This window comes from Agelaius tricolor, unplaced genomic scaffold (assembly GCF_023055355.1).
Source record: "Agelaius tricolor isolate 1412-34295 unplaced genomic scaffold, bAgeTri1.0.p SCAF_18, whole genome shotgun sequence".
Taxonomy (NCBI): domain Eukaryota; kingdom Metazoa; phylum Chordata; class Aves; order Passeriformes; family Icteridae; genus Agelaius; species Agelaius tricolor.
Window position 1 is genome coordinate 12,027,862 of NW_027269278.1, and position 21,934 is coordinate 12,049,795.

Genomic DNA, 21,934 nt, shown 5'->3' on the forward strand with positions numbered 1-21,934 from the left:
CACCGACCTGGAGATGTGTTGGTCTGTGCCAGAAATAGGTTAGGAGCTGTTGTAAAATAGTTGATAATTGTTAAACATTGTTAGTTTGGTTGTTATATTGTAAAAGGGGTTAAGAGGGTCGTTATAAGAAATACGGTACTCAATGTACCGTATTACACCTCAGTAAAGTGCACCACCCCCGAGCGAAACGAGCCAGCCTGGACAGAACTGTAATGGCCAATCGAGCACCTTAAACCTTCATGCAAATGAAGGATCCAAACAGAAACCAACCCAAAAAACAGGACAAAAAAGAGCATCTGACCCAGGGAAGCTGTACTGCTCCATCTGGGACATCGCTGCTCAAGAAAACCCAGCGCCGGCGCTGCAGCATCCTCCATAGGAACACTCCTGCTCGGCCCGAGGTTTTTCTCCCCCCCACAATTTTGGTGACACATTCTTTTTGATAACTGGGTAAAGAACAAGCAATATTCCACAAGCTCAGAGAGAAATAAAAGATAGCCAAATAGTCTAGAGGATTCTGATTCATTTATTGAATACATGACAGGTAAGACAGACAGTGTAAAATCACATGTATTATTTGTACTTTAAAAAAATTACAATAAATTACTGAATAATTAGTAAAAGCAGTTTTACTAATGGCTGCTCTCCAGTGATACAGGACAGAGGAGGCAGAGAAATAAGAAGTATGTACCAGCTGTGAATACAGACCAAAAATGTCATGAGGATGAATTAACACTGAGTAGCACACCAAGTAGTGTCAAATGGGAACATCCACATGTGTCCTTCCTACCTTTAGATCCCAAGTGCCAGCCAAAAGCTGGATCACACCTTGCCTTCAGTGCAAGGTCTGCTCTGGCCGAGCAGCAAGTCTCTGGCCCTGCCCCTGGCAAGGCCACTGCCTCCCTGCTGAGATGAGTTTATCTACAGTAACAGCATTACTTCTCCTCCCGTGGAGAACACACTCTGCTACCAGAAGGGCTACTCATAGTTGCCTCTGGGTTTAATTTCAAAGAGCACTCACTAAGTCTCCCAGTTACTTTGTCTCTAACTGGAATGAGCTCTGGTATTCCCATAAGGGGCTGCTGGCAGAGCCACGCTGCTCTGAATTCTTCCCCTTTAGGTCAAATGCCCTTGGATGTGCAGTAGTTTCAAAGAGCCATTGCTAAACTCTTAAGAAAGGACACTGAGCAGCAGTGGGTGGCACAGTGCTCCTGCACAACTTCTGCCCAAAGCATTTGTGAGGGCTGACTGACCAGACAATTCTTAGGGCTCCTCCTAAAGGGCCCCTTAGGTCCTCCTCCTAGGAGGGCCCTCCTTAGGGGACCCATCTCTAGCCAGGAAAAACAGGGAATCAGCACTAAATAGCCAATGTATCATCAGGGAAAGTCCAGCAGACCAGTGTGCCACTCCCCTGGAATGCTGAGGCTGATTCACTGACTTCTATTTTGGGAACGTATTCCCTCATTATAACCATCATGGGCCCACTGATTGACTCAGTATCACTTCTGCACTGAAGTCAAGGAGCTTGTGGCTTCCCAGACAAACTAAAAACAATATCTTTCAAAGAAACAGAAAAGCAAATGCTAGAAAACCAGGTTTGCCGGAAAATTCCTGAATTGTGAAGGAGAAAGTAAATGATGGTACACTATGAAAATGCCAAATCACATGTGAAAGAAACCTGCAGGTCTGAGCAATGTCTGTGTTTAGATCTCAGGGTGCTGGGAGCAGTGGGGCACATTTGCTTTACAGCTGCTGAGTCACAGAACAGCTTACAAGAACGTACAAGATTATTTATAGGTCAGAGTCCTACAGCACTTGACTACACTGCATTAGCTCTCAGACTGGCAGCCAGAGGTGAGCATGGTTTCAAGCCAGGCTGCATCTGCTGTGCAAGTTACCCAGGAACCTACAGCAAACAAGGGCAGGCAAGGAGCAGTTATTGTCTGAAATAAAACTTCATTGAAATAAAAGATAGCAAAAGGCAGACATGCATAATTTATGGTGGTAATTCTATATGTCAGGGGCTATTAGGTTCTAATGGCTCTCAAAAATGTAAATCTAATTCTCTCAGCCAGAGTAGCCAAAGAAACACCTACACAGTCACTGTCAGGAGCCCCTTATCAACTGGATTCTATTGTAATTGTGTAGTTACTGGTCTCTGAATAAACAAAAAAAAAACCCAAACAGAAAATACCAAACCATCCTGCCATCTGCCACACTATCTTCCTGTTTTATCTCCCAAAGACAACTCCTGATTTTTTGAGTTCACCCTGACACAGAGGAAAGTTCATAGTCACTGGATGAACTGAACTGCCTCTCTACCTTCTTCTGATCCTTGATCTTTTGAAGAATGTTGACTTTTTTCTCAAAGTAGTTAACGAGGGCTGTTTCTGTCAGCATGGAGGCCAAGATCTGCTCGAAGGAGATGGACCAGTCAGTGTCAATGGTGCTGCCATACCTGGCAGCTGCACTGCTGCCCTCACAGCCCACCAGTACTGTGTCGTCCGCGATGTCTTCGCACTGCAGGGAGCCTGTGCTGACCATGGAGTAGGAAGACATGGACATATCATCTTTGGTTTCATCATCTGATAGCAGCTGTAAAGGAGAGCCTTGTCCTTCCCCTGACCCATCTCCTAGAGTTTGGTTTTCCTGCTGGGTTTTTTCAGGCTGAGCATCAACGCTGGCTTTGTCCTCATGGTCAGCTTGGGGTTGCTGCTCCACTGCTGAATTGTGACTCTGTTCAGATGTTGGTGACTCCTCTTCACTCACAGGATCTTGGGCACTATTTGCTTTGCAGTCCTCAGACTTCCTCGTGGGCCTGTTGGAGAACTTTTTTCCAACTTCCCCAATCCTCAGCAGCAGACTGGCCACAGTGGCGATGGCATGGTACAGCTCCTGCTCCACGGGGTCCTCACTGAACATGTTGTAAAGGGTCTTGCATAACTCTATGAACTGTTCCTTTAAAAGACAAAGACCAAATAATCATGGATCAGGCTGAAAAAAGTTGTCAGTGGCGGATGAAGCAACAGGCACCATCTCAAATGACTCATTGCTTATTTGCCTCCCCACCAAGTGGCAACTTACTGCACTGATTCAGAACAGTCTGACACAGACAAACTCCCCCTCCTCTCTGTTGTGGCTAAATTGAGACACAGCTAGCAATTTAATAGTGGTGGGTTTTCTGCTGACAGATGAACAGAACAGTCACATCTTCACTAATGCTAAGAAAACCTGAAGTTTTACTTTTATTCTGCTACTCTTCTGTGGTCAGCTTCTAAGCATTTCTGAACTGGTTTAAATAGCACCCATCAAGGAAATTAGAGACAGAAGAGATCACACCAGTCATCTGATTCTCTCTTCTGTAACCACATTCTTCACTCTCCACCAGGCAGCTGTAACTTGAAGCAGTGCAAAACCAAAAAAGCTGAACAAGTTTCTGTGACTGATGGCATATTTGAAACATCCTGCTCTGGGGGGAAAACAAAGTACAATTCTTATAGGAAAAACTGGTCTGTGAGGCTGAGTGAATCCCTTACATTTGATTGGTTGGTACAAAGCAGTTTGTCCATATCCACTGCAGAATTCAATAGAAATGTGTGGAATTAGAGGTCCTAAAGTTCACCAGACCAGAACAGCAGGGAAAGCTGTGGCAAGGACTGAACATCCTGGCACAATGGCTGCACACACTGCAGAATTCTACTAAGCTGCCAATGATCCAACTGGAAACCTTCATACTCCCTTCTTACCTGGCTCATTTTGGGGAGATCTTTAATGGTTTCTTTCTTGTTCTCTTTTTCCTTGGCCCACATTCTTAGGTAGTATCTGTAGTCTTGTGGACTGGTACCTTTCTCCTCTGCAAGGCAAGAACAAGCCACTAGTCAGGTAGTTTATGGTTTCAGACTTAAAAAGTGAATGCTGAAACAACAAAAATCAGGCTTGAAGAAGGTGTTATTGACAGCCCAGGAAAACATCTACCAGGAAGGCTGCATTGTTTTCTGCTGGTTTATCTGATGCAGCTCAGCAGAGCAAAAAATTTAACAGTGCTGCATCAGTTTGACTTCTCACAGACGAGCTCTGTGAGTTGACAATTTGCCCAACATGATTTACAAATGCTGTGATCTTGGTATGTAAAAGAGTTGGAGCATTAAAGCATAAAGGGATGCTTGTTTTCCAGCTCACCTTCTGCTTTATCTCTGTCCACAAGGGACACTTTGCAAGGTCTCTTTGATCACAATGAGACAATGAACAGGTCATAATATGAGAGAGATGAGATTAGAATGTGGTCTATTGAGGATGAAATTACCTTTTTCTGGGCCGTTCTCGTTTCTTCTTCCTTTATCTTCTTGGGTTTCTAAAGAGTTATGGAATTATAAAATAATTAGTAGCTGATTTTCAGTAATACAACATACAAAGAACTTAAGACAACCCAATACACAAATTCAAATTATACAAGAGTACATTTAATAGAAGTTAGATCTCACATTCTCATAATCATGGTTAGAGGATTGAACAGAACAAGGATGGAAGCATGAGGCTGATGGGATGAACTGAATAAAGAGCCACACTCAAAAAGTGGGTTGAAGAGCTGAGACAGAGGGCAGAGGTCTTAAAAGAAAATGTGAAAACATAGATAAGGAAGATAGAAAAGCAGTGTGATGTTCAGTCATCCAAAGCAAGATAATTAATAGAAAAAACCCAAACCACCACAGAACACATATGTGACTAATGCCTACACTCCTCATTATTCACTGCCTGGACTGACATTTTGGGAGCAATTTGCAGTCTAACTTCATGAACTGCACTTCTGATTCCCTACATTGTCACTAGAGAAAATAGGAAGTCTTGGTTCAACTCAGACTGTTAAATCAGCCACCTAGCACCAAACTGCACAATTACCTCTTGTACTTAGATTTCTTTTGGCATCATTGTATTTTGGTAAATGTTTAGCATGATTGACATACTTTGATCTCCTATCTGACAATTCCTAATATTGTATTTTAAGAAATGCAGTCAACTAGTCTACCAACAGTTCAGCAATTCAGTGGCATGCATCCTTATTCCTTTAAACTGGAAGATTGTGGAGTAGGCGCAGGATTCACCTCCCCAGGCCAGCAAGCCAAGCACCCCCCAGCTCTGTTCTGAGCATCTTTTTGACCATCAGTTTCTAGGATGAGATGAATTCCACTGAAAGAAACCAGACATCTTGACCAAGGCTGAAACTCAATAGGCAGATTATACTAAAAGATACTTAATTACTTATAGCGCTTTATTAATAGTGAGAGTGTCATGAGCGAGGAGCAGCAATAATTTCAGAGTATTTACATCAGCACACTGGGCTGGCAGGTGGTATCAGCACCACAGCCATGCTCAATGCATGCACATCATCCATGGACTGACCTTGAGACTCACAGTGCAGGCAGATATCCAGCTCTGAGACAAAAGGAGATACTTGAGCAGCAGAAAAAAGGGTTGAGGGGACAATATCCCAGATAAAACAGAAGAAAAGGTCAGACATAGACAGACACAGAGAAGGAAACAAAAACAAGAAGAGAGACAATGAGACCTGTATGAAAAACCTAAATCATGGTGGGAGACAGGGGCTGGTAAAAGCACACTGCTCCTCCTCAGCAGTCTGTGCCCATGCTTCAGAGCATGCTGTATCCTGCATGGAATGGACACTGAGGAGTTTTAGCTCCAAACTTCTTCCCCATCATGCAACAAAGACAGTGAACTCAAACACACTGCCAATCCTAACACATGCCAGCATGAGACCATGCTTTACACAACATCACTGTTCAGACCACATGGATCTATGCTGCAACTCCTGCCTAACTGAGAGGTAAAGGCAGCAGTGTTGCATTACCTTCTGTTGTCACATCTTCTGTGAAATAACTTGTGGCCTCCAAAGCAGATTCTGTCTCCTCAGGATTCAGAGCTGTATTCACAGAGAAACAAATGTTAAAATCTCTAATTGAACAGCACTATGACCCACTTCATTAGCAAAACTCCTGAGGCACCCCGTGTCAATTGATGTCAGTGCAGCCTGTGTTCAATAGCAGCAGTACACAGAAGCAGTCACTCACCAGGAGGCAGGTGCAGTTTGTAGAGTACTTTGAGTTTTTCAGTGAGGTCACCATGGTACATCCCACCTGGAAAGAAAAAAAAAGGTTAAGAAAAATAGCACTTTAATGATAAAGAATCACCCTCTGCTCACAGGTTCAAACCAGAATGTATTCCCATACAATGACTGCTCAAAGTCATGTGAGGAATCAACAATGAAATCCATTTCAAGAAGTGTATTTTGTCCAGCTTGAGGCTTCCTGCCACCCTTCCTCCTCATGACAGTGAACACACCATTATCTCCTTTCAGTTCTCTTCTTGGAAAAGGACAGACACATTTTTTGCAGCATTCCATTTTCTCCAAAAACACCACTTACTCATTCCTGTGACGAACTCCTTGAAGTTGATGAGAGAATCCCTGTTCTCATCCAGGAGGCGGAAGAGGCGCCCTGCCAGCACAGGGGTGTGTGCCCCACAGGCCCAGGGGGTGAGGCTGCTGAACAGCTCCTTGAACTGCTCCATGTCTATGCGATACTGCTCCAGGTAGGGCAGGCTCTGGTCCCGGCGGGCAGCGGCCGCACGGTTGTTCCCCCAGTAACAGCTCATCAGGTACTTGGCCTTTGGAGGGAAAGGATTAACAGGGCAGATGATGCTGCTCCACAGGAGTGGAGACTGTCACAGCTCAACAATAGCATTGAGGAAGCAAACAAGAGACATTTCAGGAAACATTATCTGCCTTGTGATTCCTAGTGTTACTTCACTACAAAATAATATGAAATGAAGGAAGAGACACAGATTTCAGGAAAAACAAGGAACTATTTAAAGTGAAAAGTACAAAACATGATTTCAGGTTTTAACAAAATGTAATTCAGGCTTTATTGCAAAGGGAACATGCAGGTTTTAGAACTAAGCCTCTCTTTCTGAGTCTACAACAGAGCACAACCAACTTCGGTAAACACAGTTGGGTAATACCATTCTTTTAAAAATATGTATGCTGACAAATAGAGACAAAGCCCTTAAGTAATCTTGTCACAATTACAGATGAGGTCAATGGGAAACTTGGGATTAAAAATTGAGGTACAGTCAACCCTAGCACCCCATTCTCAGGGCTTTGTTACATTCTCTTCCATTGACTCTACAGTTTCTTTCTGAGTACCATTCAAACACTGTGAATGTGGTTTGGCCATCTCTGGGGGAAAAAAAGATTAAAAATAATTAATCAGATAGTAACAGGGCCAGTCCTACTGGCACCATATGTAGCAGAATCCCACATCAGTTTCTGGTATGTCACATTAAGAATTAAGGCAAAGTCACTGCTTGCCTTTCAACTTACTTTGCTATTTGTACTGTGTGTGACAACATTTCTTCCTCACCCTCAAGGAAGGCTTCTTACCTTGAACACTACATACAGCTCTTCCAGTTCCTCCATAGTGAAACCAATGTCACCAGACACAGCTCGGACCTGTGAACAATTTATTTCAAAAGTAGAAAAATCTAATACAACTCACTGAAAAATATGTGCAACACAGAAGAGAAGAAAACTAGTGCAAGGAGATATCACATAGAATGGGAAGAAAAACATCACCATTCTAATATCCCTGGAAACCAATCAGGAAGGCATTTTGCAGTCAAGCAGAAACTGCTGACATTTTCAGTAGTTTACTGTGCTTATTTCCTGTTTGTGCAGACCTGGCTGAGCAGATTGTGTCACCCCTCCCTCTTGTTTTTTTCTTCAGATGTTTGACTTGGATGCATTAAAGAGCAACAGTGAAATAAACACCCTGATGAGATTCTCCACCTAGGACATGGGAGATAATGGCATTAAATATGGACACTCCCCTTTGGTCATGAACCTTCAGGAAAATTCCCTAATGGACTCTCTAAATGGCAATAAAATAATTATCTGCTAGCCAGCTTTTCTCAAAGATTCCAGGCAAGCAGTAAAACAGACAGAACTAGGGATGGGAGGTTATGTCATAGCCTACAGGTGTTTTTTATCTCCCTCCATGCCAAACATCTCATTCAATCATTCTTTCAGTCACTTAAAACTTGGTCTGCTACAGCACGAAGTTTCTCAATGCTCACAGCAAAACACTTTCCAAGAAGGTGCCATTTGGTAGCTCATTCAGTCTGGGAGTGACATACCACACTCTTCTTGGCTGTATCCTCCAGAGACTGGATCACTTTCAGCCTTTGCTTGAAACGCATTTGTTCAATGTCATCTGCCTTCAGATTGCCAAATTTCTACAAGAAAGGAGGCAGATCAGGTCAACATCATCTCCTGAAGAGAGAAGAACCCACCTTCAATTACACACTCTTTAACAAGTGTACTATCCCTTCAGAGATGACCTAAACCCACTAGAAGCCTTTTAGGAGCAGCAAGATGAGAGAAACCTTGAGCTCTATTCCCTAATCACTCCTGTCCTGCAAGAGGAGTGATTCAGAGTTCATGAGAAATCCAACATCAGAGGTCTCTACAGAAAAGCTGAAAAAGGATCTGTCAGGACTGACAGAAATAGAGGCCCTGTACTGTGGCAGAGATAAGAGAGCAGACAGACTGTCATTCCTTCCAGCCCTGTCATTCTTTTCCTCTAGGACCCCCAGGAGATTCAGCCAGAAACACCACAGTCAAGAAGCTTTTCTATGGACTAGGTCAGACAAGTAATATGAATTCAGTGACACTCTTTTATGAAAAGAAACCAAGAACAAACAGAGATGGCAGATTTGAAGAAGTACACAAAACACCCAGGAAAATGACAGCTGCCTGAATGTAAACAGCCAGAAGGGGATGGGGTGAAAAACGAGATCGAGAGGGAAAGGATCCCACATTTAGCAGAGAATAGCAGAGAAGAACTCCCAAACATCAGTTCTTTTGCCTGTGTTCTTTCCATCATTAAGAATCAATTTTTTATGAGTTTGTTCTCAGTATGAATTGTGAGGAACACCTCTATCAGTGCAGAGATATTTCAGCAGCATTGGCACCATTCTGGGGTCAATTCCTATTACTATAATTTGGTTCACAGAACAGGATTCCTATGCATGTGAACTGAGATTCTTCCATGTTTCTGCAGAGTACTTCACAATTCTTACCCCGAATTTCCCTCCTTAACTTCTTAGCACTGAAAATCCTCAAATAGAATTAATAATGGAGACATTTTTGACAAAGCAGGAAGAAATCTCTAGTCCATAACTTCTTCCTTATTTGCACTCTTCATTTTAGTCCCTCTGGTGTTGGGCAGACTCTTTGTAATCTGCAATAGCCAACGCTGTCAGGTTCTACTCATACCAAGCAGGTGGAACAATGGCTTCAGCCTGCACTCCTTAAGCATCTCAATCTATGAACATTGCTCAGATTTTGGCTGCACAACATATAAAATGGGATGTCAGTAGAGAAGAAATCTCTTGGGCAAAATACCAAGCCAGAACTTTACCTCATATGAAGTTTTGATGAGTTCAAAGATGTCGATTTCAAGTGGGGGGTCATCTCCACTGGTCAACAGTGCATGCAAGTGAGGAATAGGGGGAGAGACACTCTGTCTGTTAACTACATTGTCCAAATATCTGTGGACAAAAATGAGAACAGATGCAAGATTCCAGGATTAGTGTCCAGAAAAAGAAATAATATCCTATATGCATTACTCCCAACTTCTTTGTGTCACTAATCTAAACATGAAGGAGAATTTATTTTTTCTCATCTAATCTGCAATGCTACCCCCTCAATGTACCTGGAGTTAAGTTGATTTTCATCCTATTTTGGGGGTATTTGCTCTTTTAAAAGTAGGCTTCTAGTCACATGCTGAAAATCTTGCTGCACATAGAAGAGATTCTCATTTCGAACAAGAAAATCTTACATGTACTAGACTTGGGAAATACCTGCTTGATAATGTTTTAAGTTTCCAGAAGGTGATTCCTGCCAGAATCTGTTCTAAATAGTAAAACAGACTTAATATGCAAACTTCAAATAAATAACCTTTAAGAATTCAAATTCAAACTGAGATGCAGGAGTTCATTATGATACAAAACAGCTCCAGAAGTAAGGATTCCTCCATAACTGAGCCAACAATTAATTTCAGCTCTTGCAGAAAGCAATAGCAAACTTCTCTGGAGCAGAAGTTTCATCCTAGAGTGTTATCTGTGACCTGCTATTAGGTAGAAAGAGATGATGACTAAAAGGCCACTGTTACTATTCTGTTTTAAATAAGAACAATGAATGGTACCTGCCCAAAATAGTCATGGCTTCACCTTCATCACAGCACTGTAGTAACTTCTCCATGTTGGCATCAAGTATGGCCAATGACACCTGCAGGATAAACTTGATTCCCTCGTAGAAAAAACAGTCGACAATGACCACGGCACTCTCAAAGGGCATCACACTCAGGAAGAGAGTGAGAAACCAGGAAAGGGATATGGTGGAGATCACTCCCAGGTCCTGCATCTTTTCTGACAGCTGTGGAAGATACTCTCGTGTAAGTTCTTCAAAGATGCCTTGGTCCACCAATGCACCTGAAAAAAACAAAACAATGGTAGAACTCCAAATGGTGGTGTCATGTACCAAGCTAAGCAATTATTAAACAAAACAGTATGAGTTCACTAAATTTCATACAGATTTCATATAAATTTCCTCTGAACATCATAACTAAAATTAAGACATTAATTTTTTACCCTGTTCTCAATAAAACCAATGAGACTATTTCTACATTGCAGAGCATGCAGACACAACCTCTCAACACAGAACCTTTCATCCATTTGTGCATTTGCCCTGAATGGAGGGGTGGAGGATTACTGATATTATGGTATTTACACCAGATTATAGCCTTTTATACAAACCAACTTTAAAAGCCCATGAAGTGGTGCTTTGACTAACCTTCCCTGAGAGCCTGTTCCACAGATTTAAAATGTCATTCAGATGGGGAAAACTAAAACCCAGTAATGTTCTTCTAGCTATTCCTCCTTACTGCTAATGATCCCTCCTGACACCAATTTTTGGTGACTTCATCTTCCTTGCTACTATAAAGTAGAACTACTACCTTGGAGGCCTGTAGTGTCTCTTCCTATGTCTCCATCACACCCCTGCCACTTTAAAAGGAACAGAGCTGCACTTCATTATCTTTAAAACGCATCACATTTAATTAGTTCTGAAAAACAAAATGTTTCTGGGAGATGCTGGTGCAGCTGAAAATCCACAATGCAGCAGGAATCTGATAAGGACTCACCCACTACTCTTGTGTTGTAGTAATCTGGCAACATCCGCTCGCACAAAGCCACCAGGAGCCAGAAAGCCTCTTCCTCATTGCAGTACAGCAACAGCACCGAGGTGACAATGTTCATGGCCTAGGAGCCAGCACAGCAAACACACAGGTACAGGAGAAAAACATGGAGGTCTTCAGGAAAACTCTGCTATTACAGATTAGCTAAACTTAAAAGCATGAATACAGCAAGCTGTCACTAAGAGTCACATCTATTTCCAGCTTCTACTGGCATCTGAGTCAATAGATGACCTTAAGCCAATTTTTCTTCCTGTTTTCAGTTCCTCTGTTCATGAGGCAGCAAATAGTTTGATGACGTTTTGTCATGCACTTTCAGTAAACAACATGAACAAGAATAATTGTCAAAGTCTTCATAAAAATCTTTGTAAGAATTTGGCCATTAACAGAACACCATAACGAGAATCTGTAACATCATAGCAATACACAAAATGAACCTGAATTTCCACCAAGTTGTTTCACAAACCAGCAAAAGGCTACATTTTCAATAGACTGTCCATGTGCAACATCACTTATTTGACTTATCTGTTAATGAAACTGGAAGATGTTTTGTTGAACTATGGAAAGCTCTGTCAGGAAACTATTAAAGACTAACATTACACCTAACAGCACTGTGAAAAGTGTATTTAAATACTATGTTCAAAGGATATTTAAGAGATGATGCACCATAATTTCTTCCCTATTTTCTCACCAGTACACAGACAGTATAAAGGAAAAGCTTGAAACTGAACAAAAAACTGCAGAAAAAGTCCAAGTCAATCATGGTCACTGTGTAGGACTAACAAGTCTAAGACTTCTTTCCTACCTGACAGTACCCAATTGTTGGATTTCTGAATGCATAAGCTGTTAAGACTCTCCGGAGGGCAGCAATTCCCAATTCATTTTGGAAGGCAGGATGTTCTGGCATAGAGCGGTGCAGATCTCTCTCAATTTCCTCTGTAGCAAGATTGTACCTTCCCATTGACTTTTCCACAAGATCTGCGTAGTAACCAGGGTGAGTCACCATCTCATTCCAAGCCCCTGAAATGACAAACAAACAGTGCTTTACCTCTGGTGCTTTGAAACGCAGATTTTATTCCCAGTTTCAGAGATAAGGGAGCCAAGAAGCACTGCATGAACTCATGAACTATAAACAGATGTGAAAATATAGCAACAAACTCATTGTTAAATCATTGTTAGAGTTTAGGTCCCAACACTGAAACACAGACAAAAGAGGCCAAGCAGCTATTAGGATAATAAAGCCACCACAAAGTATAACTCAGATGAAATTAACCTGTCAATAATTTTTTCTGAAATGGGCTAAGATTCATACCCTTTCCTTTGAGATGTGCAGGAAGTTTATTCCCACTGTCAGCACAACATCCTACCTGAGAAAAGGAGCCACAGCTCTCCACGGAGATTCTCTGGGATTCCCTTCTGTACCAGCTCCCTCGTCTTGGTAGTGCGGTACATACACATCCCTCGCCCATATTCAAAGAAATGAATATTCCAAGACTCTTCCTTCATCTTCTCCTTTGCCTTCATAGAAACACATATGGCTATTTTAGGAGATTATTGCATTTCTATGTTTGTAGGACAACTGATTTCTGGGTATACTCAGGCCTGCACTTCACAGGAAAAATACATTGTGACATTTAAAACCTCTCTTCTTTCTGCTGAAGAAAGAGTGTATATATACTAATCTACCCTGTTATGACCTTGCTTAAAGTCGAGTCTTTACAACTATGCAAATCTCCACATAAATGCAAGCAGAACCATTGATCACGATGATTAACCAACAAGCAGAGATACAAGTTCCCTGCTTTCTTGCTCTGAAGAAAAAAGTTGTTCTTCACAGCCATGAATTCACATCCCAGAACACTGGTAACACTCATCTCTCAGCCTCTGGTCAAATATCTCAGGTATGTCAGTACAAACAGTGTAAGCTGACAGTCAAGTTAACTCTATGCAGTATTACCACTGTGACACACACAGCAGTGATACTGAGCAGGGATAAAATGCATTTCCATTCTAGAGCAGGCCAGCAAATCAGCAACCTACTGCAAACTACTTATACTTTATTGCTTTACATAAAAATATCACTTACCCCTTTGGGTCCAGAGAGCTCCTCAGAATTCCTCCTGAAGAGTTTGAGCAGTCCCTGTGAGGCTGTTGGCACTTGCCCAGCACAGAAGCTGACAGGTCGATGGTTGAGAGCAGACGTGGGGCTGACAGCCAGGGGGCTGCTGGAAGGCAGCTCTGGAACTTCCTGGACAAGAGAACAGAAAATGTCTGAGCTCATGCTCCCTCCTCTGCTCATGGCCTGACAGAGACAGCACTGGCTGGTGACAAGCACTCCAAACACAGTGTAAGGAGCATTGCTCTGAAAAGTTGATAAAGTTCTTCCCAGCTATTTCCTTAGTACCTCGCTGCTGGGATCAGCCACATTCCACTTCCATTCCCTGTCGATGCTGCAGGATTTCTTGGATGGTGTTCTCTGCAGGAAGTCAGAGATCCTCTGAACCAAGAAATCCCGGTCTTTCAGATTGGCGAAGAAGAAGGTCATTTTACTTTTAGTGCTGATGGACAGAGGGCTGGGCAAGACACTGGAACTATCTGCTTTCTCAACTATTGTCACCTAGAACACAAAGACAAGGGCCATTTGGATCTGGCATGTTTTCCATTATCCATAAAGCACAGCACAACAGACAGAAGGACACAAAAGAGAAGAGAGGCCTGTAGTGTTAACATACAGCTAAGAAATCCCCACCTCCCTGAGAGGAATGATGAGATGACAGGCCTCCTCTGCCCTGCTGGCAAAACAGATGTAATTGTTGGAAACAAACATTTGGCCAGGAATATGCATCTTGTTGAATGGTGTCCACAAGGTACAATCTGTGTGTCCATCCAGGCATTCATCCTTGGGCAAACGGAAAGTGGCACGGTAGCACTCATTTTTGGCTCGAGCATCCAGGTCTCTGGGGAAAAGTAAAGGGTAGTATCCTTTTTTACTCACTTGAAAAACCCACTCAAACACTAATGTCACATGTTCATTCCAATCACAACCTTCAGACTATGCTGTGTATTCTTAGTATTCCTTTCTCTAACTGAGATGCCACCCCTCCTCTGACTCCTCTTTCAGCCTTCAGACATGCCTCTCTGACAAGATATGTTCTGCAATACAAAATAAAATATGCAAGTGCATCTGCAAAACTGAAATATTACATGAGATTCTGAAACTGCAGAGAACAGTCCCCAGTGGGAGGATTTATTACAATACAAATCTGATTTCTTTTTATAAATCTTTAACTTCAGACAAAGGGGCTGGTGCAATTTTCTTTCTTCACTTTTTTTTTTACATATGAATTTCAGCAGTTTCTAGTTGAAAATTTCTTCTGACAGTGCCTAGGCAAGCATGAGAAAGACATGAGAGTGTGTGTGAATTCAGCTCCAATTTGGGATGGGGAAAGAGAGAGAACAAGCAGAAGGCTAATGACTGAAGTAAGTGATGCAGCCCCTAGAGTAAGAAAACCCCAGCAGCACCCGGGAGCTACAAAATAATGCAGATTTATTTTTACAATCCCCTACTCCCTGTCTTCTTTTCTCACTGCTGGGAACATGATACCTTTTTAATGCAGAGATGTTCTTAAGAGGCCTCCTGGGCTTTGGGAGAGACTTGTCCTGTAGGAAGCTCTCATTGTCCAGCAGCTGCCGCATTGCAATGTTGGCCAACTGCTCCATCAGCTTGAATGTCTCATTGATGTTGAGAAACATGGAAAAATAGAGTTCACTGTCCCTTGTGCTTACTTTAATGCACTCGGGGAACAGCAGTGTAGCATTTTTTTCTAGCTGGGTTACATCCACCCACTGGATCACCAGTGTAACTGAGAAAAAAGAATTAAAAAATACTATTATCGCAATTGAGTCAAAACAAGAACCAAACAGAAATGAAGGTCAAGCAGCCTGAAAGCTCTCAGTGGAGCAGCATTTTTTCCCCTCTTACACATGGACAGTTCTTTTCTTCACACTTTTACTGGGTTCTCCAAAAATACTGTGAAATAACCTTTGGGATTAACTAGACTAGAAATAATGCACTTCCAAAAGGACTATCTCCCATCCGATAAATGCTTTCAACTACAATTACTCAAGTTTTCATTCTTTCTTTCCAACAAATTAGCTTTGGACTCAGGGGTTGGGGCTTTGCAAATACTGGGTCCTGGCAGGTGTTCCACATAAAACTTACCAAGGCAAAAATACTGCTTGGTTCTCTAACCCAGTCTAACTTGTAAAACGTAACCTAGTTTGAGTAAAACAGATGTACAACTTGGGAAACGTTTTAAAAAATGACTCAGGCATTCAGTCTAAACAGCACTGAAGTGCCTATGAGAGCAAGAACTGATTTATGTGCTGAGCCAGACAGAGCTCAAGAACTCCTAAAAGGAAAAAAAACCTGTCATCTTAAAAAGGAGTTCATACAAAAGATCAACTGCATTGAAAAGATCATGGGAAACGATAGAAACACAACTTGTAGGCTCGTAACTCACCCTCTTTGCCCAGCAGGAAGGAGTAGAAACAGAGGTGGTTGACAGTGAGGTACAGCCAGCCCTGCCTGGGGACACGTCCCTTCCAATAGCTGCAGGAATAGTAATTGACCAACTTCTCCACCTCGGGCATCCCAAACTGCTTCCGCATCTTCAGCTCAGCCTCTTTGAATTTACCTGGATCCTCTTCGCTCTGGGGCTGCTCATTCTTGTTCTCCTCAGCAATAATGCCCTGAAAGGATGTGGGAGCAGAGAGGAGAAACAGAAGTGAAGGTGCCTGCTGACAGAAATAATGTACAAAGCAAAGGGTCACAGCAGCAATCCGGAAGGCACAAAGGAACAGGACACAGCACTTATCCTGTCATGTCAGAAACAGCAAAGACATGCAGAAAGGGCAGTCAGATCCTGTGGGAGTCTGGGATCCACTCCTGAACATGTGCCACGAGCATTCATGTTTAATGTTTGACTGAGTTCCTCATGGCTGGCCTGGGAACACTTGGAACACCCTGCAGGAGAACTGAAGTCTCTTTGCACTTGCACACCTGCTTCTCCAACTGGAAGAAGATCATCTGCCAGGAAGGGCAGAACTCTGCAGTCTGTCAGCTCTTGACTGGCCAGAAGGAAAAACAAATGACCACAATCTCTCTCATGCACAGATACACACGGAAAACATGAAGAATCTGACAGGAGAGCTGAAAAAGATGCAACTTCCTGCTGTTCAATAAAGAACTGTATTTATAAGTTTCTGCTCTGGAGGGTTTGTGGGCTGGGAATCTGAAGTGTGTTAACTGCAAAACCAGCAGACACCTAACTCCAAAGTCAGTGGAAACTGGGGTGCAGTTCCTTTACAACCCAGGTACCTTTCAGACCACTGGCAGGGCAAGTATATTTCTAGTGAACTACAATTCTCTGTCCTCCATTTGTTGCTTGATGAACACTTGTTAAACCATTCTCCCTCCATCAAAGGCAGAATTTGCAATGATTTTAAAGAGGTATTATATTTGGATTAGTAGGAACATCCTAAGCAGGTTGTTCTTTGAGATCTACTGCTCTTAACCCTTCCCCTTCCAATATATTTGCTCAGTATTTGCTCTAACTGGATGTTGACAATGCTGGATGCATTCCATGACACTTTCATACCTATGTATGACTGGAAAGGATAAAAAATTCTTACAACCATCTCCCTTGTCCTTTCTCAGAATCTGGAAGTCCTTCAGGGAAACAGGTCACTTACATGTATCTTGCCCTTGACAAAGGTGGTGATATCTTCTTCATTGTCAAAGATGGACAGAGTCTGCAGTAAGTTATTCTCCAGCCATTCCCAATGCTTTGTGATCTCTTTACGAGATGATCCTAATTGAAGAGGAGAAAGATGATGCCAAGAGCAAAGAAAAAAAAAATTAGAACATGGTCTTTTTTCCTCCAAGTTCACAGCAGGAAACTAATAATTACTGAACAGTGACTAGAATAAATCACACACAGCAACTGTGTACACGTTAAGGATATTTTATGTACACCAACATTATGTTTCTAATAAAATATCTCCTTGTCACCAAGGATACTCCAAAGCACAGAATTATCAATTATAGGATGCTTTGACTGTGAAAAAAACACACAGGTTCAGAAACAACAGCAGTGGAATAAAGTCTGTGTCCTGTTTTGTTTCATGAGCTACATCTCTTACCAAGTGACAGCAGCCAAATTGCTAAAATAAGCCTGGCCTCACTAACTGACATCTTTGTAAGAACTACATTAGAATGACATACATGAAGGAGTAAAAGTTTGTGATTCCTACAGGGAGGGTTACAAGAACAAAGTGCTGAAGAGCCAAAGCTGCATGTGTGACCAAATTGCTGCCCACTAATATTTATACACAGTAAACTGTAAATAAAATATTTGTATTTTTCAACTAGAGAGCAGTATATATTTTATAATGTTAAAGGAATGCCAGTACTCTGACAGCAGAAGGAGAACCAGGTATGATTAAAAAAAAATACTTTGGATGAAGACAACATATTTACTCCAGGACAATAATTTATCAAACTCCATTTGGGTGTTACCCAGCCCATCCCACTTCTACATGCTTCACTGTTTAAAAGTAACTGAGATACAGAGGACATCAACTAAAGTACTCCTGAAATTGAACAAAAATATCTTACTCAGTATCAAGATACCATACAATTACAGATCTGCACTAAATATTCTCCTTTTTTCTATGCAGTTCCTGACCTGCCATTTTGTTTTCTGCCTTTCTTAATTCTCTGCCTCCACCCTCCTCAAAGGGGAACCTGAGTTTCTGTGAAACACAGCAACATCTAAACCTCTCCTCTGCAGAATTTAAGTAGCTCTGCAAGAAAGAATATTGTGTTGGTTGCCTGGGGAGCAGGTGGGAGGAGGAAAAACAAGACATCAGCTTTTGTGGGCCTAGCAAATGACTCCTTCATGATCAGATTTTATGTCTCCACCACAAAGTGAGAAGTGAAGGTTCTTATTGTAAACAAAGTTGGTCTAACAAATATGTCTGGAGATATTTCCTCTTTAGCAAGCATTAGGATCTAAAGCTTTAATCAAAGTTCACCAACAGGCATCAGATGGTTGCATTATGATATTCTAAAACAGTAGTTACATTTCTCAAGTAAAAGAGGCCAAGGATCCTTGATGTTAAAAAAATACTATTCTAGTCCTTTTTACAGATCTATATACACATCTATTCCAGGCCAGAAATAATAGAAAAAACATAAACTGGACCAAGAGATTCACCAGAGTACCTCTGGTACCTTGAACAATGTTACACGTTCCCATCTTGTGCCATGCTCCTGGTAAGCAGCAGCACAACACTCATCATCCCACCAAAACCAGCATGTGTCATTCTCTGCACAATCTCACTACAACCTTGTAAATACAAGGTACATCTGGAAGAAAGAAAATTCCTAACATCTGCAGAAACAGAAGCTTTTGCAGACTTTCAAGTTCCTTAATTATATTTTAAACAACACTGAGTTTTGTCATTTCTGGAATCTTCCACTACACCATTGGAAGCTTTTGGAAGTGTCCTGAGCAGTCATAGGATACTCCTACGTGGGATAACTGCTCATCTGAACCAAAAAGACAAGAGAATAACTCAAATCCAGTCCCCAACAAGAGTCACATACCACAGGCCACTGCCCAGTACACTTGAGAGTCCTGAGTCTGGTGCAGAATCCGGTATGGGGCAACTCTGGCACTGGAATCCAAAACCACGTCTAGAGTTCCCACAAGGAGACCTAGGAAACAAAGAGACAGAAATTACAGCAGTGTCATACCAAAACAAAGAACTGGGTTAAGCAAAAACACAGGATGATCACTGCAGAAAATGCTGATGTTCACAGCCTGTGAACAGTTGTGATGAAGAGCTGCAGCACTTGGTTCAGAAAATTCAGAAATTTACCTCCAGTCACTGGAGGTAAATTCCCTAAAAACCAACTGCAGCCTGTCCTGCTGGTAATGGACAAAGTTTAGATGGCAATTAAAATGCCTACTAAGCTTCATTACAGATCCCCACCTTCATAGAAGAGTTTTCTAATGAAAGTAAAATGTGTTTTTCTCTGTAGGGTTTTTTATTCTAATAGTGATTTTTAAGCCTACCAAGCTAAAAGACACAAGAGTCTTCAACGCTGTATTTTTCAGAATCACCAATGCCAAAAGTAGGTAACTTGTCCAAATGGAATCAGGTAGGTCTAGAAAAACTGGTGCTCACAGGATGCTTCAAGGATGCTCCCAGAAGTACTTCGATTAAACAAAGATGTCAGCAACTCAAAATTTGGTAATACAGAAGTCAAAATATTTTTATATGATGTTAAATAAGAAAGGAGACACTTCCAGAGTAAATGTTGATAACCAGACTTTGTAAAGCAAATCAATTTACTTCAATGAAGTCTTTATTTCAATTAGATAAAACAGATATATAAGGTGATGATTTGCTTTGTTGTTCTAGACAATGCATTACGAGCATCTTTAATGCAAATTAACTTTGCAACACACTCATGATTAAAAGTTTTCTATTATTAGAACGTGGAGAGGGAGCATGGTTGTTCCCTGGGCATTGACTTTGTGGGGGGTCATTACAATTCCCAGCTCTCATGGTTTGGGTAAGCCTGTTTGAACTGTGCTCATCCATATCTCATTCCTTATTAAGAAACATGCCACTTCGTCTCCCTTATCTCTCCTGGCTATCTATGTAGCAATTAACAAATGAAGAACATACCACCAACTGTCCTTGCAGTGAAACATCACCCACAGCAAGCCCATGTGACAAACCTAAACCAAGCACGTATGTAACCAGCACAGCAGGATCTGTCTGGGCTTTGGGCTTCTTGTGTAGTTTTAGGCAGGATATGGATTAAAAGTTGATTTGGAATCCATCCTATGACAATACTGAATGTGTCAAATATTGACACACAGACCGGTAATGAGATGTTTAATAACTTGAGCCTGACATCAACTCAAAAGCCTTTCCAGCTCAGCTGAACATCCCACTCTAACTCTGAGATGTCACTGTGCAGCTGCACAGTTCCTTAGGGACACGTGGTTTTTAACCTGCAGGAGCTCTGAAGACTCTCACTGAGCTGCACTAGCTCAAAAAGTAAACATAGCTCAAAGCTTCAACCCGTCAGGAACATATCAGTTTAAATGTTACCAAAATAGCACCAGGTGTAGTTTCTTTTAGGAAAAAACTAGAAAATTGTAGAATACAAGTATAAGCCTACATGCAAAACTGCACAAGTTAGGTGACATCAAACAGAACAGTTCAAAATAATTTTGAACACTGTGAAAAGATGAAATATCCTAATGATGTATATCAGCTGCACCAGTTTCTCTAAAAGGGCTAATACGCAGTTGCTGTATGTAACTGACAAAAGTAAAATTGACATTTTTGAAATTGACATAATTGAAAGCATTCTGCACATAAATGGGGTTTTTAAAGGTGAGGGGATTTGCTGTTGTTGTTAACATTGTGCTTTGGTGACAGTCGTGTTATTTTAGCAGTTTATGTCACAAACAAGGCTGTCCCCCACACACAGCGGTATTTTCCACTGGGCTGCACCCACACAGCTTCACCCCCGGCCCATGTACAGCACAATTTCCACACTGCTACTAATTATAAACCACGTCTTACTGTCATCCTCTACATGTTGAAAAGGCACACAGACATACAAAACATGCAAATAAACCATCTTAATAATTCAAAGCAACGCGAGCAGGGCTGAGAAGCCATTTTTGACAAGAGAAGACGGTCCCAGGCATCCCGTCAGTTGTGTGTCCTCCCCGGCAGGCAGCAGCTCCTCGGGCCTGACCGCTGACAGCTCCGGCCCGGGGCGAACAGGGGCCCCGAGCGGACACCGCGGCCGAGGGGCTCCGGGGTCACACACAGCGAGGAGACGGGCGGACCGCGCCTCTCTCCCCCCGCCGGGCCCTCCCAGCCCCTGCCCCACGCTCACGGACCCCGCGCCGGGCCGGAGCCTCCCCGCGGCCCCGCCGCGCCTCACCCGTGAGGCCGCCCCCTTTGCCGTGTCCCCGCCGGCGCTGGAGCAGGAAGAAGGGGTTGGCGCGCTCGGTGACCCACAGCGCGCCGGCCAGCAGCACCTCCTCGGGGCCCAGCCACATCGCGGCGGGGCTGCGGAGCGGAGCGGCCCGCGGGGCTGGGCCGGCCCGGCCGGGGCGGGAGCGGCGCGGGGGGAGCGGCCGGGCCGGGTCACGGGGCCCACGCCGCGCCCGCCGCCACCGCGCCCTCTGGCGGCCCGGCCCCCTCACTGCCTCCGCAGCGTTGAGGTCGCGGGTTCGAGCCCCGGGTCCGGCCGGCGCCCGGAGCCGCCGCCCGGGACTGTCCGTGGTGGGCAGTCGGGGTCACCGCCGCGCTCTGCAAAGCTCCTCTGCCTCCGGTGGCACATTGTGGCACTGAGTAGACCTGAATTGAAGGGCCTGAAGTTGTGTCGGAAAGGGGGAGGGGGGTGTTTAGGTTGGATATTGGAAAAATATCCACCCCAGGGGGTGGTCGGGCACTGGAACAGCAGAGACCGTCCAGTACTCCTGTCCAGTCTGGCGATGCTTCCA

At 43.0% G+C, this 21,934-nt stretch overlaps 1 protein-coding gene across 3 annotated transcripts; it reads right to left on the bottom strand.

Moving 5' to 3' along the window:
- Positions 1-506: 506 nt before the first annotated feature.
- TBC1D9B (TBC1 domain family member 9B) lies at positions 507-21,588 on the bottom strand. 3 transcript variants are annotated; one of them, XM_071443336.1, is made up of 22 exons: positions 21,370-21,588; positions 18,997-19,107; positions 17,079-17,197; positions 15,848-16,076; positions 14,929-15,187; positions 14,074-14,281; positions 13,729-13,941; positions 13,411-13,572; positions 12,692-12,842; positions 12,130-12,344; positions 11,274-11,391; positions 10,278-10,563; positions 9,492-9,621; positions 8,206-8,304; positions 7,454-7,522; positions 6,438-6,678; positions 6,084-6,149; positions 5,864-5,935; positions 5,398-5,430; positions 4,304-4,351; positions 3,747-3,853; positions 507-2,958 (listed from the first exon to the last, which is right to left on the bottom strand). In XM_071443336.1, exons 1-22 carry the CDS (start codon positions 21,485-21,487, stop codon positions 2,266-2,268), a joined length of 3,747 nt encoding a protein of 1,248 aa, XP_071299437.1. In that variant the 5' UTR covers positions 21,488-21,588; the 3' UTR covers positions 507-2,265. The 3 variants fall into 3 exon arrangements, with proteins under 3 accessions (XP_071299437.1, XP_071299436.1, XP_071299438.1); XM_071443335.1 differs by having other exon boundaries at positions 5,398-5,448; XM_071443337.1 differs by lacking the exon at positions 5,398-5,430 and having other exon boundaries at positions 21,370-21,587.
- Between the last annotated feature and the right edge of the window lie 346 nt (positions 21,589-21,934).

What these genes read in the sequence shown, in the direction of transcription:
- TBC1D9B (XM_071443335.1), bottom strand. Translation starts at nt 21,487, where the DNA reads ATGTGGCTGGGCCCCGAGGAGGTGCTGCTGGCCGGCGCGCTGTGGGTC. An exon ending in GTACTGGGCAGTGGCCTGTG is followed by an intron (nt 17,198 to 18,996) that starts GTATGTGACTCT and finishes CTCTTCAATTAG; the next exon opens with GATCATCTCGTAAAGAGATC. An exon ending in AGAAGATGTGACAACAGAAG is followed by an intron (nt 5,449 to 5,863) that starts GTAATGCAACAC and finishes CTGCTGCTCAAG; the next exon opens with TATCTCCTTTTGTCTCAGAG.